This window comes from Peromyscus californicus, unplaced genomic scaffold (genome assembly GCF_007827085.1).
Source record: "Peromyscus californicus insignis strain IS unplaced genomic scaffold, ASM782708v3 Scaffold_7__1_contigs__length_154581171, whole genome shotgun sequence".
Lineage (NCBI taxonomy): Eukaryota > Metazoa > Chordata > Mammalia > Rodentia > Cricetidae > Peromyscus > Peromyscus californicus.
The window spans coordinates 49,184,313-49,200,934 of NW_026294595.1; the positions used below are offsets into that span (position 1 = coordinate 49,184,313).

A 16,622-nucleotide genomic window follows, 5' to 3' on the forward strand; every position below is an offset into this window, starting at 1 on the left:
TTAGAGGAAAGGTGGCAGTGGGGTTGGGCTTTAAGGTTTCAAAAGCCCAAGCCCAGCCCACTGGCTCTCTCTTCCTGCTGCCTGTGGGTCCCAATGTAAAACTCTCAGCTACCCCGTCTGCCTGTGTGCCTTCGTGTTCCCTGCCATGAGGATAATGGACTAAGTCTCTGAAAGTGTAAGCCAGCCCCAATTAAATGCTTTCTTTTTATAAGAGCTGCCTTGGTCATGGTGCCTCTTCCCGGCAGCAGAACAGTGACTAAGACAATGTCCAAATACCAAGGGAAGAAAGATGGATTTTGGCTGTGGTTTCAGAGGCGTGGAGACAGCACAGCAGAGCATCTCTGTTCATGTTACAGTGGGCCAGGAATTAGGGGGCAGGTGTGAGTACGCAAGCAAAACAACATGGCTCTAAGCAACCACCCCCACCTCCTGCAGCCAGGCCCCACCTCCCCAAGTTTTCAGATTCTCCCAATGGTGCCACTGGCTAGAGACGTGAACCCACCAGAGACATTTGGGATTCAAACCATAACAGCTCAGGGGCTGTGACAAGGTTAAGGACTTCCTTGGCCTACACCAAAGATAAAAACTCTTTTTCACCCTGGGACTGAGGATCCCGGCTCTTGAGGCCTACAGGGAAGCTGTGATGTTCGAAAGTACCACCTGCTGCCACTCCCTGCTGCCATCACTCTACTGCCTGCCGAACGAAAGCCCAAGGATACAGAAGCTGCCAGAGAACAGCGTCTGAGAGCTTTTCCTTGGCTATCCACCACTTGTCTCTCTCAGATGAACAGGAGGACCCCAGCAGATGACTCGTAACAGACGCAGCAAAGCCGGTGTTCCTCCAGAGTCCGCCATCATCCAGTCTTAAGAAACTTCACAGAGCAAGAAGTGGAGGAAGGAGGGATTTGCATTCTCCTTTCCTGTCCTAGTGTTGAACACAGGCATCATAGTCCACGTTTCTCTGTCCTCTGCCCTAGGTTTATATTATGAGCATCATTGGAGCCCAGATCTTTGAACTCAGTTTGGATCACCCCACCCGCTGTTTTGGGTCTCAGCTTCTATCCTCATGGAAGCCGACAGGATGTCAATGAACACCCAGTCTACCATGGACTTTCCAGGGATGGGGAGATGCAGGGCTCTTCTTGATTTTTGCTGCTGTGCCTTTGATTTCTATACGGCAATAATTATCCAGGGTTACGTATGTGCAGCTCTCATTTGAAGAACGGCGGAGCTGTGCAGAGAGTGAATGGCGCTGATTGTGATGGGAAGCTCAAAATAGCCTGAGTAGGAAGCATTATTGTTTCTTAGGGAGAACCATCTCCTGAGTCCTTCACAGTGGAAAATGTGAAGTTACAGAATGTAAATAGAAGGCCATCAATATAAGGGACCTCAATAATTTATTACTGCGTTTCCAGGAAACACAGAGGGTACATACTATCTATCTGTATTGTGCAGAGAATAATACTGAAGAGCTAGTAAATTCATACTTTGTACTTGGTGCTTCGTTACAAATCCTACAAGCCTGATTCTCACATATAGTGCCATGAATATCTCCATGTACCAATAAAACAGAGTCTCTCTCTCTCTCTCTCTCTCTCTCTCTCTCTCTCTCTCTCTCTCTCTCTGAGACTGGGTTTCTCTGTGTAACCGCCCTGACTGTCCTAGAACTCACTCTGTAGACCAGGCTGGCCTCAAACTCACAGGTATCTGCCTGCCTCTGACTCCTGAGTGCTGGGATTAAAGGCATTCACCCCCCATCCCCCACCCCACTCAAAATAGAATCTTAAATAATTTATTTAAGGCCAAATTCTTAGTGGAAGAAGGAACTGCAGTTTGAACTGAGGGGCCTACCTCCAGACTGTTAACTCAGCTTCTGCTCAGATAAACAAAATGCAACTTGAACAGTAAGTGACTTGTTTAAGGGCCGGTCAGCATTAGCAGATATACATTATATAAGGATACTTTGCACCTAGTGGGAATGTCATAGAGACCTCCCTTGACCATGTCAGCTGTCATAGAGAGAATTCACTGAACCACAAGGAGAGGACTAGGCAGAAAATAACTTTTTGCCAACCATCAAAACAAGTCTAGAGAATACTAAAGTAAATTAAAGCAGTATATTTGAGTATTCAGAAACCAATAAAAATTCCCAATGAAGATATTTTGAACATGTAAAACATATTCCATTACTAGTAGAAAAGTTTATGATCTATTAATTTTTTCAAGCCTGCTTGAATATATTTATACACATTTAAAACATAGATGGTTGAATACAGACAGCCAGTTCTACGTATGTGTTTGTGAGTGTTAGTACTCTGACCCACCCCTTGGGGACCTGCTCTGAGTCTTGGTGTAAAAGCCTCCTTTTTAAAGGAAAATCCCCTCCCTTCATCTCATCTCTTCTGTGCTTTCTCACTTCCCCGCCTGGTCCTCTCTCCTCCCCGCCTTTCTTTCTATCTTTCCATCAAAATAAATTCATTTCCGTGTGGACATGTGCCTGGATGTGAGTAACTCCCATGGTGCAGCGTTGTGGTCCGCACGGTTGTCTGCCTCACCCGTAGAGGGGCACCTTGGTCTACCTGCCAAAGCCTCCCATGCCCCGCATCATTACAGTGGACATACCTGTTTCTTTGTGTTTTTGTTGTTGTTTTTTAACATTTATTTTTGTGTGCATGGGTATCTTGTGTGCAGTACTTGTGGAGGCCAAAAGAGGGCATTAGATCCCCTAGAACAGGAGTTACAAGTGGTTGTGAGCCACCATGCGGGTGCTGGGAATCCAACCCAGGTCCTCTGGAAAAGCAGCCAGTGCCTTTAACCACTGAGCGATCTCTCCAGTCCCTGCCTGTGTCTTTTTTTAAATAGAGAAGTTTAGAATGAAGATCACTAAAATACTAACGAGGTCATCTGTAGGTGATGGAACTGTAGATAATTTTTACTTTTTCTCCTATAACTTTCTTCTTTAACGTTTTTCCTAATCAATGCATGTTCTCCACCCCCCCACGCCACAGTAGATAAGTTTACTGTTTCTTTTAAAGAGTTTTATTGTGATGTCATTTGCATGCTGGAACATTCACTCATTGTAAACATGTCATTCAGGGATTATTCGAATTTATGACATGTGTGTTCCTCACTACAAGCAATTTTTCCCCCCTGAGGCTAAATTTATTCATAAGTATTTTAGCACTGTATTTTTTATTATTGTTTTATAATTTAATTTAATTTTACATATCAGCCATGGATTCCCCTGTCCTCCATCCTCCTCCCCTCCCCCCTCCCCCGCCTTCCCCCCAACCCACCCCCTATTCCCATCTCCTCCAGGGCAAAGAATCCCCTGGGGATTCAGCTCAACCTTGTAGATTTAGTCCAGGCAGGTCCTGTCCCCTCCTCCCAGGCTGAGCGAAGTATCCCTGCCTGCATAAGCCCCAGGTTCCAAACAGCCAGCTCATGCACTAAGGACAGGTCCTGGTCCCACTGCCTCGATGCCTCCCAAACACTTCAAGCTAATCAACTGTCTCACTTATCCAGAGGGCCTGGTCCAGTTGGGGGCTCCTCAGCTATTGGTTCATAGTTCATGTGTTTCCATTCATTTGGCTATTTGTCCCTGTGCTTTTTCCAACCTTGGTCTCAACAATTCTCGCTCATACAAACCCTCCTCTTTCTCGCCAATTGGACTCCTAGAGCTCCATCTGGGACCTAGTCATGGATCTCTGCATCCGGTTCCCTCAGTCATTGGATGGGGTTTCTAGCACGACAATTAGGGTGTTTGGCCATCCTATCACCAGAGTAGGTCAGTTCGGGCTTTCTCTTGACCATTGCCAGTAGTCTACTGTGGAGGTATCATTGTGGATTTCTGGGGACCTCTCTAGCACTTTGCTTCTTCCTATTCTCATGTGGTCTTCATTTACCATGGTCTCCTATTCCTTGTTCTCCCTCTCTGTTGTTGATCCAGCTGGGATCTCCCGCTCCCCCAAGCTCTCTTTCCCTCAACCCTCGCCCTTCATTACCCCCACTCATGTCCAGGTTATTCATGTAGATCTCATCCATTTCTCTGTCATTGGGTGATCCCTGTGTCTTTCTTGGGGTCCTGTTTTCCAGGTAGCCTCCCTGGTGATGTGAGTAGCAGTCCAGTCATCCTTGTTCCACATCTAGTATCCTCCTATGAATGAGTACATACCATGTTTGTCTTTCTGAGTCTGGGTTACCTCACTCAGGATGATTTTTTCTAGATCCATCCATTTGCCTGCAAACCTCGTTATGTCATTGTTTTTCTCTGCTGAGTAGTACTCCATTGTGTATATGTACCACATTTTGTTTATCCATTCTTCAGTTGAAGGGCATCTAGGTTGTTTCCAGGTTCTGGCTATTACAAACAATGCTGATATGAACATAGCTGAGCATATGCCCTTGTGGTATGAGTGAGCATTCCTTGGGTATATGCCCAAGAGTGGTATATCTGGGTCTTGGGGGAGATTGATTCCCAATTTTCTAAGAAAGCACCATATTGATCTCCAAAGTGGCTGTACAAGCTTGCATTCCCACCAGCAGTGGAGGAGAGTTCCCCTTGCTCCACATCCTCTCCTGTATAAGGTGTCTTCAGTGTTTTTGATCTTAGCCATTCTGACAGGTGTAAGGTGGTATCTCAGAGTCGTGCAATTTTTTTTTTTTACTACAGACAAATTTTAAGTCATTTATTGAGTTCATGATAGCCCCCTCTTCCCAACTCTGCTGCCCAGCTCCTAGCAATTCCCAATCTACATTCTATCTTTATAAATTTACCTTCTCTAGACATTTTCCAAAATGGAAACACTTTGTGTATGGTCTTTTTTAGTCTGGTATTTTTTTATGTCCTTTAAAAGAGGGGCTGGAGAGATGGTAAAGAGTGCTTGCTGCTCTTGCAGAGGACCTGGGTTTGGTTTCCATCACCTACATGGGAGCTCACAACCATTCCTAACCCCAGTTCCAGGGAATCTGATACCCTCTTCTGACCTTCATGGGGACCAGGTGTGCATGTGATACCCTTATATATATGCAGTCAAAACACTCACACATACAAAATAAAGTAAATAAGCCAAAGAAAGAAGAATTAGCAAAAAAGAAAGATAGAAGAATATTCTTTTATTCTTTGCCTGGCCTTTTCCCTCTTCACAGTAACAGTAATCAGGTAGCACATTCTCCTTTACTTTTGTAGTTCTTGATATCAGTCAAATCCCTTTCAGACCATGAGAATAATCTGTATATCAATAAGACTGTGCCTCAGGGGGATTATTTCTATATACATTTAGTTCCTGAGATGTTTCTCCATTCTTGTATTTGAGTAACAGTCTACAACCATTTAGTTCTTATCACTTAGGAAGTCATTTTGGACAGACCTTATATTCTCATTCCTTTGACAGAAACAGCAGAAACATCACCTTGAAGTTAGACACACCCAGCTCCAGTTCAAGGGAAGAGAGGTGACTCTATGTCTGGGTTATGGGTCCTGTGTGGCCCTCACTGTCGTGGTGACTCCCTGGCACCTACCTCCAGGATGATGGAGTCATGCACATGCTCTGAACGAGTTAATAGCTGTTGGTGCTCCTTCTAGCTAATATTTCAATAATTCTGCCTGTGCTTAGAGGTAAGTCAGTGCCCCCCACATAACAAACAAAGCCCCTGCATTTTATCAGCAGATCTTAACATGCTTCATATGTGTGGGAGACTTCCTGGGGACCTTACCCCCACAACAAGTGTCTTCCTTTAAGCCAGTCAATTTCTCCCTCAAAATATAATTTTCCACTCTCTCATTCCATTTTCAAAGATCTTTAGTGTCCCTTATGGAGTGTCATCCCTCTGTCTCTGCCTCTCAGATGAGAATGCCGCCCACTGTCCAAAACCTAGTGGACTTAACAAATAGCAAATACTCTTAGCTTTGTGACCTCCCATGGCCACCTTGAGCTCTGCATGGTGACAGGTGATGTGTTGTCCTTTTCTCCTCTGCTCCTTACTTCCCAATATTCCTCAGGCATTTTGAGCAAGCTTTCGGTAACCTTGAAATGCTCCAACAGCTCTGATACCTTTTTAAACAAAACTATTTAGAAGGCACCTTCTCCTTCAATCCATATAAAATGGCATCTTTGGAAATCTTAATGTGGTATGATATGTTAAGTGATATTATGGTAAATAATAGAAAGGAACAGAGTGAAGCTCAGCTGAGGGACTAGCCTGAGCAGGGAGGTGTTGCTGAAGGCAGCTGGTGCCAGGTCTGAAACCAGATCCTGTCTATTGGACATGGGGAAATGGAAATTTCTCTGGAAAGATTGAAGGTCAAGGTTTTTTTTATGAGAACAAAAGCATCCCAGAAGGCATGAGCTGCCTCCTTCTCCCCAGGTTCCCTGAATCTGCCCTGAAGGAGTAGAGGTGGGGGTGGGGGTGGGAGTAGTAGCAATGAACAAAGAGGGCACAACAATGTCCCTCTCCACCCTTGCCTGTTCCTAAATGTGTGACACAAATATCAAAACATCGCTTGGTAGGAATCCAACAGATTTAACTTGTCCCCAGATTCCTGAACAACAGTCCTCGTGAATTTGTTGTTTTTTTGGCAGAGTGTAACTGAACAACTTCCAGGCACAACATTTGGTGTGAACACCTACGGGAGACAGGCAGCTGTGGCCACCCTCAGCACTGGGTCAGGGAAGATGAAAGCTGTGGGAGAGGAGAGGCTACCACCCAAGTTCCTGGAGTGCCCAGGACCTTTGGCTCCTTGGCTTCCAGACGTGGAACCGCAGCTCTGCTTGGGACTCAGGGATACCCCATTCTTAATTGTTTCTTTTTGTCGTGCTTGGGTCATGGAGCCCAAGCAAGTCCAAGTGTCAAGGCCAGCGACTTCAGTTTGCACCCCCCCCCCCCCTTATCCTCTGGTCTCCTGGGTCCTTCTGCCTCAGTGACCACACTGCCTCTCTCTCTGTCCTTCCCAGCTCCCAAGGCCCCCAACCTTCAGAATCATTTACCCTCTGGGATCCACATCAAGAGACCATGGTGTCCCCCACCCCCACCCCAGGGCGAGCCTTCACAGCCCTGCCCTCTCTCTTCCCTATTTAAAGGGGGGCCGCGGGGTGGGGGGGAGGATTGCAAAGGTGAGCCAGGAGCAGCCGGCAAGTTTTGACAGACGCTGAGGAGGACTAATGGGTTTCTAAGGAAACGGAGAGGCAGCAGCCATTTTAGTGGCATTTGCCGTACGAAAAATATAGAGGAGTCTAACATCCCCTCCCCACGAGCACCGGGGTGGCCACCGGCTGCAGAGGCCCCGAGGAGGTGAGGGTGGGCGCGGGCCCGGCGGAGCGGGGCACCTGCCGCAGGTGCCTCGGGGTCGCGGCTCCTGGCGGGCGGGCGGGCGCCGGGCGGGGTGGCGGGGCTCCCCCGCGGGCGGGCGCCGCAGTGCAGCGCGGGCCCCGCGCCTGGCCCGCCCCTCGGTCCCCGCCCCGCAGGCCGCGGGAGCCCGCCGGGAGGCGCGCGGGAGGTGGCCGCGGCCCGGGGCCACCGCGCGCCGCTGCCCAACATGGTCGCTGCGCACGCTGCACACTCCCCGTCCTCGGCCGAGTGGATCGCCTGCCTGGATAAAAGGTATGCGGGCCCGGGGGTGCGGGATTTGGATCGCGGGGAGCCGCCCGTGGGGTGCCACCTGCGGGAGAGCCTTCCACGTGCCGGGGACAGAATGCGGCGCCGCGGGGGGGGAACAAGGCGCCAGGCTGCCCCGGTCCCCTTGCGCCCCGCAGACTCCACGCTCCACTCGTGGGTGGGTGGGTGGGTGGTTTCCCTTGGCATTAAGACCTGGGGGAGTGCATCCATACCGGCTTCAGACTGTCCAGGCCCTCAGGGTGAATGTCGTTGAAGTTTCCCGGAGGGGCGGGGGTAGAGGTGGGGGGCTCATGCAGGTACAGACAGAGTCACCTTTTTTGTTTCTGAAAACCAAGAGTGAGGGACGCAGTGGAGGGAGCTGTCAAGTCCCTTGGTGAAATTCGCAGCTCTCTTTCCTTGGGCACTCACTCAAGGTCTGTGTTAAGAAGGTCACAGGGAGGTGGCTTTCGTCTTAATTTCTGCAGAAAAGACCCTCACTCTGAAGAGACATGTAAACCTCAGAGAGTGTTGACTCTGGCCAGCCTCTGAGGAAGGTGCTGTGGGTGACAACAGATTGCAGTTGTTTTCCAGGCGCTGACAGTGTAATTTTCTGTTTGTCCAGATTGCAAATTTAACAGTAAACATCACACAGTATGTTAACAATTATAGTTTATTACCCTAAGGAAAAAGGTGATGCATCTGAACTTTGGAAGAAACAAGCAAAATGTCTTGCAGAGTGAACTGCCTCTGAATCTCAGAGTTTGGTGCCAAAGACCAGTGATTCACATCTTGCAGCTAGCTGCATGATATCTGTATTTGCATTTGTGGGAAATAGTCTGTGCTCTGCCATATTGAAATTTTTTCAATGAACAGATTTGTAACCGGATCAAACTTGAAGATCTTAAATGCGGCCTGCTATGCATGCTCTACTCATATGAGCCTTTGATGAAAAGATATTAACTAATTGAGGAGAGCTAAATGTAACTCGTTTGAATAACGTAATATGACAAATGATCTTGACTTTTAGTTACCACACGGTAGCAAGAATATTTTTGGCAGGCATTGCCCCACTTCTGACTAAAGTGGCATATACTAATATTAGAGAAATTACATACAGTAAACAGTAAGACAATTGAAGAGATGGTTAAGTCATCCAAAATTCTGTGGAGGAATTAAAGTCATATTTAAGCTGAGAGTCTGCTAATGTGATCAGTAATCTAAATTTAATACTTTAGGAAAAGTGAATTATAAAACAAGAGATAATCAAGAGCCTGCACTTAACCTATAAATAGCAGTGCATCCTTGTGAGTGATAATTTTGGGTAGTAAGCAACATACTTCTCCTTGCAGAAATGCATAGTGTACAGTTTTTGATCAGTCAGTAATTCAGTGGAAATCCTTTATTCAGTGAGGACTTATGGCAGAGTCATAGAGCAGTGTGAGTGGGATGGATATGAAGTCTTTACCTGCGCATCTGTCTACCTGGCTGTATTTGGAATGGACTTCCAGCACATGGTGCCACAGTGTCATGCCACCATTCGTAATGGGCAAAAGCCAAACCAAACCAGTTCCTCCTGAGCCTGGCGTGACTGAAATGCAGGCAGACGGACAGATCAACAGAGCTCTCGAGTTCTGATCTTGCACTTATCTCTTACTTCCCGAGTTTGAAAAAGGAGGCTACCGAGTATCTCAAACTCACCTCCCAGCAACGGCGGACAAATGGAAGGGAGGAAGAAGGGCAGGTGCCAAGTGCGTGGGAAACTAGGAGATGCCGTGTGTGCGTTTTATTTCCCGGTGTGAAGACCTGGCTGCCTGTTCTGTGGCCTTGATCCCAGAATTCCTAAGCAGAGCCATTTAGGAGGTGCTTGTTCATTGCAAGCGGGCAGGGGAGGCATATTTCCAAGTTTCATTTTAAAACGTAGTCTGTTAATTTTTTAAAAGCAAGAATGAAGGCTTAAAGTGTGGATGAAAGTTGTCTGGGAAGCTCTCTGTAATGCCTCTTTCCTGGGGGCATGGCCTTCAATGCATCTGAGCGGTACAGAATTACTACCTTGTTCCAGGCACTGGACTAGGCCCTGAGGGGGTGCAACCAATGAGAGTTGCTTCCTGGCTTGGGGGTGCTGACGGCTTTGTGGTGGGGTAGCTAGGTAACTGTGTAACTGCAGTCTGAGGATAAATGTTTTAACAAGAATGTGTAACGTGCTTTGGAAGTGCAGTCAGGCCTGGACGTTAAGAGGCTGAGGGCTAGTCTACCAGAGACAGAGAATAGGGAGGTCTGAACAGACAGACAAGAAACTTGGGCAAAGGCACACAGATGTGGAAAGGGACCCCTCTCTCCTCAAGTTCCTTTTAGAGTTCCTTAGAGTACAGGAAGACATGCTCTGTTTTCTAAATCTTTTATCATGGGCATTTCCAAGTATGCATAAGAAAAGACAGGATGATGCAGTGAAGTGGAATTTGGGACTGTGCTGCTGGGGGAGCATAGGAAGTTCAGCTGAGAACTGTAGTTCCAATGTGCGCATGCACCAAGTGACCAGGAGTGTGATATCTGGAAGAAAGAGGAGCCCAGAGACTGGAATAGAGGAGAGTAGGGGAGGGTGTTGTTGATGGAGATGGCTCGGTCAGTCAAATGTCTGCTGTGCAGACACCTGAGTGGATTCCCAGCACCTGTGTTAAAAAGCCTGGCATTGCCGCAAACATCTGCAGACACAGCAATGGAGAGGCAGACAGGAGCTCCCTGGCCAGCCAGCCAGGCCAAATGATGAGCCTCACGGTCAGCAGGATACCCTGTCTAATAAGAGAAGGTTGAGATTGACGGTCAAGGGAGACGCCCAGCTTTGACTTCTGACTTCTACATGCATGTGTATCCACACGTCTAACACACACACTCACACACACACACACACACCCACCCACCCACCAAACTTTGAAAAGGGGAAAGAACGTAGAAACAGAAAGGTCTACTTGAGTGAAGATATACGTAAGGGAAATTGAAGTGAAGCAAACTGACATGGGAAACAAAGTCAGAGAAGTGTCCGGTTGGCACGTCTACACAGCAATCCTGGCCAGGACAATACTCCCTAAACTTCCATGTGAGTTTAGAGAAGGTGCAGCTCAGAAATATGTAGCTGTGTTGATTAGGCTAAAGAAAGAAAATGCAAAGCGTTTTGTGTGTCAACTGCTTATGGTCATGGACTGTGGTCTATAAATGCTCACCTAAAAGTTGGAATGCTGTCAGACATTAGGACGTATAAACCAACACCGAGAAGTTTCAATGAACTCATGAATGTAGAGCAGGTTTACAGACTGCTTATGGATCTTACCTAGATTGTTTTTTGAGCTGGGATGGTTAACTAAAAACAAAAATTGTGTAATTCCTACTATTTGGGATTTAAAATAGTAAAATGGCACTTTTTAAAAACAATGTGACGACCTTTATTGAATTTTAGTGAAAGGTTTTAAGTTGGCTTCCTGCGGCTTTAAGGACTGTTTCTAGGTGGTGATTTGCATGGTGGGTAAGGGGCATCACCGAGTCACGTGTTTGGCGAATCATTGCCTGTTTCAACCATAGCAGAGCAGGAATCTGCAAACCGTGGCTTGTAAATCCTCCAAGAATGGCTCTAGAATTCCTGATTGGTTGGAGAATAAATAAAAAGAGTAATATTTCACGATCCATAAAGTTTATATGAATTCAAATTTCAGTGTGCATCAACAGTTTTATTGGAACACAGCCACACTTACTTGGTTACGTATCGTCTGTGGCTGCTGTCACTCTGCAGCGGCAAAGCTGAGTAGCTGCGAGGAGGCTTGTGGTCCATAGAGCTTAAACATGGACTGGGTGAACCTTCACGGAGAGCACTGCCATCCTTTGCTCGTGATGAGCAGCTCACCCCGGAGAATGATGCTGAACTACTAGAGGTAACAGGAGCATCTTCTCTCTGCAAAGAGTTTGCCTTCCTTTTGTTTGAAACTCTCTAAAGCTTTGAGGAAGTGCAGTCGATGAATCTCCCTGAGGACCACTGTCTCACAGGCTGAAGCAGAAGATGAGGTCAAGGATGGTGGGCTATGTCCAACAGGCTGTCATCTTTTAAAGGCAACCACGCTTTTTCTTTTTTTTAAATTTTTGTATTCATGTTTCCTCTACACACACACACACACACACACACACACACACACACACACACTGTTGATGCTTCCTTTGCCTGTGGCTGACCCCCATATCGGTGGTATGTTAGCTATTTTGATGTGATGGAATGAGACTGAAAGAAATCAAGGAACACATTTGCTAAAAACCAAAATACTTTGTAGGACACATGGTGCGAGGAGATGACTCAGGAATCCAAGAAGCGTCAGCTACGGTCTCACTCTGGAGGGATGGCGAGACGATCCAAGAGGCACGTAGAGCGGAACTGTGGCTCTGGGGGAGGCTGGTGTCAACCAGGCAGGACCCCAGGCATGGCATTCCTCTGCTACTTTCTCCAGGGCTCTGGGCTGGCCTTGCCCGTACTCCAGGATTCTTGATTTGTCAGCACGTTGAGAATTCATGCGTGTTTCAGGGATGGTTGCAAGGCACCAGACTCCCAAGACCTTAGAAACAAGTCATTAACTCGGCGATAAATCTGTACCACTGGACAAGTGGACGCGCTCATCCTTTGGCTAATGCAGTCGTGCCAGAGGCCAGCTGAGTGGGAGAATCCAGCTCTTAGCAGAAGCACATCTCTTGAATTTCCAAAGAGAAGCTAGGCTGCTGGGAGGTCAGGACGCTCACTCACATCTCCAGCCCTCAGAGTGTGTTCTTTTCCCAGAGCCACAGAGCTGGGAATTGAATTCTAATCACAAGGTAATTCCGGGGGTACCTGAGGACAGCTTTGCTGTGCTATCGTCTAGTTAGATGGGCACTGCAAGAGCTCCCAGGGCACACTCTGTCCACTGTAACAAGACGTCAGACTCCGTGGTAGCTGCCTGCTTGCTTCTCGGTCCACATCCTTCGGCATCAGCCGCTGTATTTTGGTCATACCTTTATCTCCAGCACCTGCCTGGTGCCCTCACTGTAGAAGGTGCTCACAGGGCCAGGGTGAGGTGGCCACAGACACTATCGCCTCTGGCCCCAGGTGGCCTCTGCAGCTCTCTGGCAAGGTGGAGGGTGCAGGTGGTGGATTAACACTGTCTGCATCTGCCTCTGCTGCTCCTGGTTCCTGGCTGATGTGAATCCTGGCTTTGGAGTGGGGGCAGGGAGGCATTTCAGAACTATTTTAACCAACTGTTTTTAAAAAGTCAATCTATTTTTATTGTGGAAAAATTTCAGAATACATAGAATAGTAAGATTCTCCTATTCCACCCCTTCCCGCCTCCAACGATAAATCAATAACTCACTGCTAGTCCTGTTTTATTTTTATGCCCATTCATTCTTCTCTGTCCCCAGGGCTTGATTATCTAGTTAGTTAGTTAGTTGTGTGTGTATGATGTGTGTGTGTATGATGTGTGTGTGTGCCCAGGTGTGCATGTGCTGCAGTGTGTGGGTGTTGAGTTCAGGACATTTCGGCGTCCTCTCTTACCTTCCATCTCGTTTGAGCAGGTCATCCTTTCCTCCACCACAGTACACGATGTGCTAGCTGACCCCAGGTCTCCTGTCCCATTCGTCTGTGGCTGCCTCCCACCTTGCTGCAGGGGTGCTGGGATTACAGATGCATGCTACCTACTACTCCTGCTTTATTGTGTGGGTTCTGGACACAGGTTGTCAGGCACGTGTGCAGTATTTTACCCACTGAGCTTCTCCCCAGCATCCTACCCCTGGGTTATTTTGAAGCAGTTCCCACATGCAGCATTTAATCTGCAAACATTTCGGTACATATCTCAAGAAGGTGAGGGTTCTTTATAAAGAAAAGAATGCCTGGTGGTGATGGCGCACGCCTTTAACCCCAGAACTTGGGAGGCAAAGGGAGGCGGATCTCCTAGTTCCAGCCTGGCCTACTTAGTGAGTTCCAGGACAGTCAGGGGTACACAGAGAAACCCTATCTCTCAAAAAAACCCCAACCCCCACCAAAAATGCCATTACTATACATTACAAATTTTGCCTTAATATATTCAAACATTCAAAGTTCCTTGTTTATCTCAAAACTTTTTTTCACTTTGTTTATATCAGAATGCAGATTATTTGTTTAGTTCAGATATGTTTTAATACCTAAATTTCTCTTTCTGTTTCTCCCTGTTTCTTGAAACTGTGGGCTTGGTTCCCATCTCAATTTTAGTTGTTTTCCTGTGGTGTTTTTAGAGACACATTCCTTCGCACCTGTAGTCCCTGAAATTGGCATTTGGTTTTAGAGCTTGATCAAATTCTGACTTGGTATTTTGGTAAGAGCTCCAATAGGAGAACTATGGAGTTCCATCAAAAGGCACGTGGTGTCCATTGATCTCTTTCTGTGAGGTCAGTAATATATTATTTTTAAGTTTCATGTCTGACATCTCTCTGTTTGCAGCTTCTTACGGGACAGCTCACTGTGGCCTGACGACCATGGGAACACATGCTGTATATATGTATATAGAAGGACAGCAAGTCCGCTGTCTAATCAGGGTTAGTGTTATGATCTGATTTTACTTGCAGAAGGGCTTTAGGAAAGGGAAGCATGGTCAGATTTGGTGCCCTCAGGGAGGAGACATGGGAGATGGTATACGCCTAAGGACCAGTGAGCCTGTGAGAGGGGCAGCTGGCCCAGAGCACCCTTGACCCTGTGTAGCTTGTCCCTTGCCTGGAGCCTGGGAGGCTGAATTTTCCGTAGAAAAGTAGTGCCCAGCATCCTGTCTTCCTTAGGTTTCCCAGGTAGATTTCTGGCTTTCTCCAGTGATGGTGAGACTAGCATCGTCCTTTTGTCTGAATTCTCCTGGGTTTATAAGCTTTCATAACCCTTTCTTAGTGCCAGATTAACCTCCCAGACTACTCCCCCAAGGCCATGGGCTGCTGGTTTTGCTTCTGGCAGATTTAAAGCTACATCCTCAAGAGAGGCATGGAAGAGAGCAGCCATCCTATGCTTTTTTCTCCCAGAGAAGGAAGGTGCAGGGAGGCTCTGACCTCTCTGAGCACCAAGAGGAAGGAGATGGAATAACTGGGTGGATGATGGATAGGGAAGCATCTGTACATCCCAAGGGAAACAGCAGAACAGCCTGGGTGGCAGCAGGTCTCCAGCTGGTCGTGTTGACTCAGCTGCCTCTCTGTGAAGCACGTGGGTCTCCTGTGGAAAAGTGAAACATGAGTGGCTTCTGTCTGTCCTCTTCATAATGCCCTTTCTTCCGTGTCTCCTGCTCCACCTGTGACGATGACCTAAACTTGGTGCCCAAGGCACATGTTACAGACCAGGTGCGTTTGTGTCTGCACAGGGCAGTTCCCTTGTGATAATCCCGTTGACATTTGGGGGCCACACTGCCTTCACCCTCCACTGCCACAGAAACTGGAGAGAAAAGAAAAAGAGCCGATTTTCTTCCAGTCTCTTCCTCCAGTCCAGGTGTCCACGTCACACAGGTGTCACTGGCCACAGTGACACAGGGGAAGAACACTGAGAGACTCTAGGAAGGCCTTTGGTTTCCCGATGGAAAACGGAGATGCTGATACCCTTGCTGTCTAGAAGGCCTGGGCCTGTGGCAGCCATCTTGTAACTCAAAAGGAGAAACCAAGACCGAGGCGAGGCCGGTTCTGACTTTGCTCAGCTACTGTGTATCTTAAGGTTTTCTGTCTTGCAAAGAAAATGAGACCCTGTTCCTAGAAACTGTTACCCTTTCTTTCCTTTGCTGTCAAAAGCACCTGCAATCTAACAAGCTCTCTGTGTCTAAAGCTTTTACCTCCCTTAGACCCGATTTCCCTCACGCTTTCCTTGTGTTTTATTAAGGACATCGCGATTCTGGAGTCTCAGACTCTTGAAGCTCTCTAGGTCCTTTTGGACATTTAAAGAATCACCAGTCCTTCCCTTTACCACTGTGTTCTGCTGTTTTCTTTCAGGCCTTATCCTCGGGGTCCCTCTTCATTTCCTAGACAGAGAAGCGTCTTCGTAGGGTCAGCCAGATCTGGATTCTAATTCTGCCATTACCATTCACCAGCTGTGTGAACCAGGCTGTTAGGTTTCCTGAGCTTCTGTCCCCGAATCTTCAGATACAGCCACCGATGCCTGTGGTGACAGCTGTGCTGGGATTTGTGGGCCAGTTCAAGCACAGCTGGATGGTTATCTGTAAGTTGTGAAAGTGGGGTGCGGGTGACAAGTTTGGGGATCATAGTATGTAGGTGCAGACGTCTGGCTTGATTTGATTAGTGATCAATTTTTGCCAAGCTAATGAATTCTAGTGGTTACTGAATAATTGTTTTATATAGAGCACTTGTCTACAACTAATGGTAGTCTTGCTGACTCGTTTTGAGTAGTTCTGCTTTTTATTACTTTTCTTGCCTAACTTCACTAGCTAGGAATTCTAGGACAAGGTTGAAGAAAGGGGGTGAAGATGGATAGCATCCTTGAGTTGTCATCTTACAGGGAAGGTTTTTTTTTTTTTTTTTTTGCCGTGGAATTTTAGGGCTGAGTCCTCCCTACCTCTACCTCCTTTCAAATTCATGGCCTCTTTTCTCGCTAACTGTTGCTACATGCCTCCATGTATGTATTCCATTTCTGTCTTTATACCTACATGTATCCATGTATGCATTCCATTCCTGCATCTTTATACCTACATGCATCTATGTATGCATTCCATTCCTGCGTCTTTATACCTACATGCATTCATGTATGCATTCCATTCCTGTGTCTTTATACCTACATGCATCCATGTATGCATTCCATTCCTGCGTCTTTATACCTACATGCATTCATGTATGCATTCCATTCCTGTGTCTTTATGCCTACATGCATCCATGTATGCATTCCATTCCTGCGTCTTTATACCTACATGCATCCATGTATGCATTCCATTCCTGTGTCTTTATGCCTACATGCATCCATGTATGCATTCCATTCCTACGTCTTTATACCGTTACTTGTATGTGTGCTTTCAGGGTTGGCC

The 16,622-nt window shown here is 47.1% G+C and overlaps 1 protein-coding gene across 2 annotated transcripts in view; it reads left to right on the forward strand.

Annotated features, from left to right (window-relative positions):
* Positions 1-7,459: 7,459 nt before the first annotated feature.
* The window catches only part of Rapgef4 (Rap guanine nucleotide exchange factor 4), a 284,129-nt gene continuing 274,966 nt past the window's right edge, over positions 7,460-16,622 (forward strand). For both annotated transcript variants that reach the window (XM_052724191.1, XM_052724192.1), the window contains exon 1: positions 7,460-7,599. In XM_052724191.1, the coding sequence (XP_052580151.1) occupies positions 7,535-7,599 (65 nt within the window). In that variant the 5' untranslated portion in view covers positions 7,460-7,534. The remainder of the gene's footprint in view (positions 7,600-16,622) is intronic.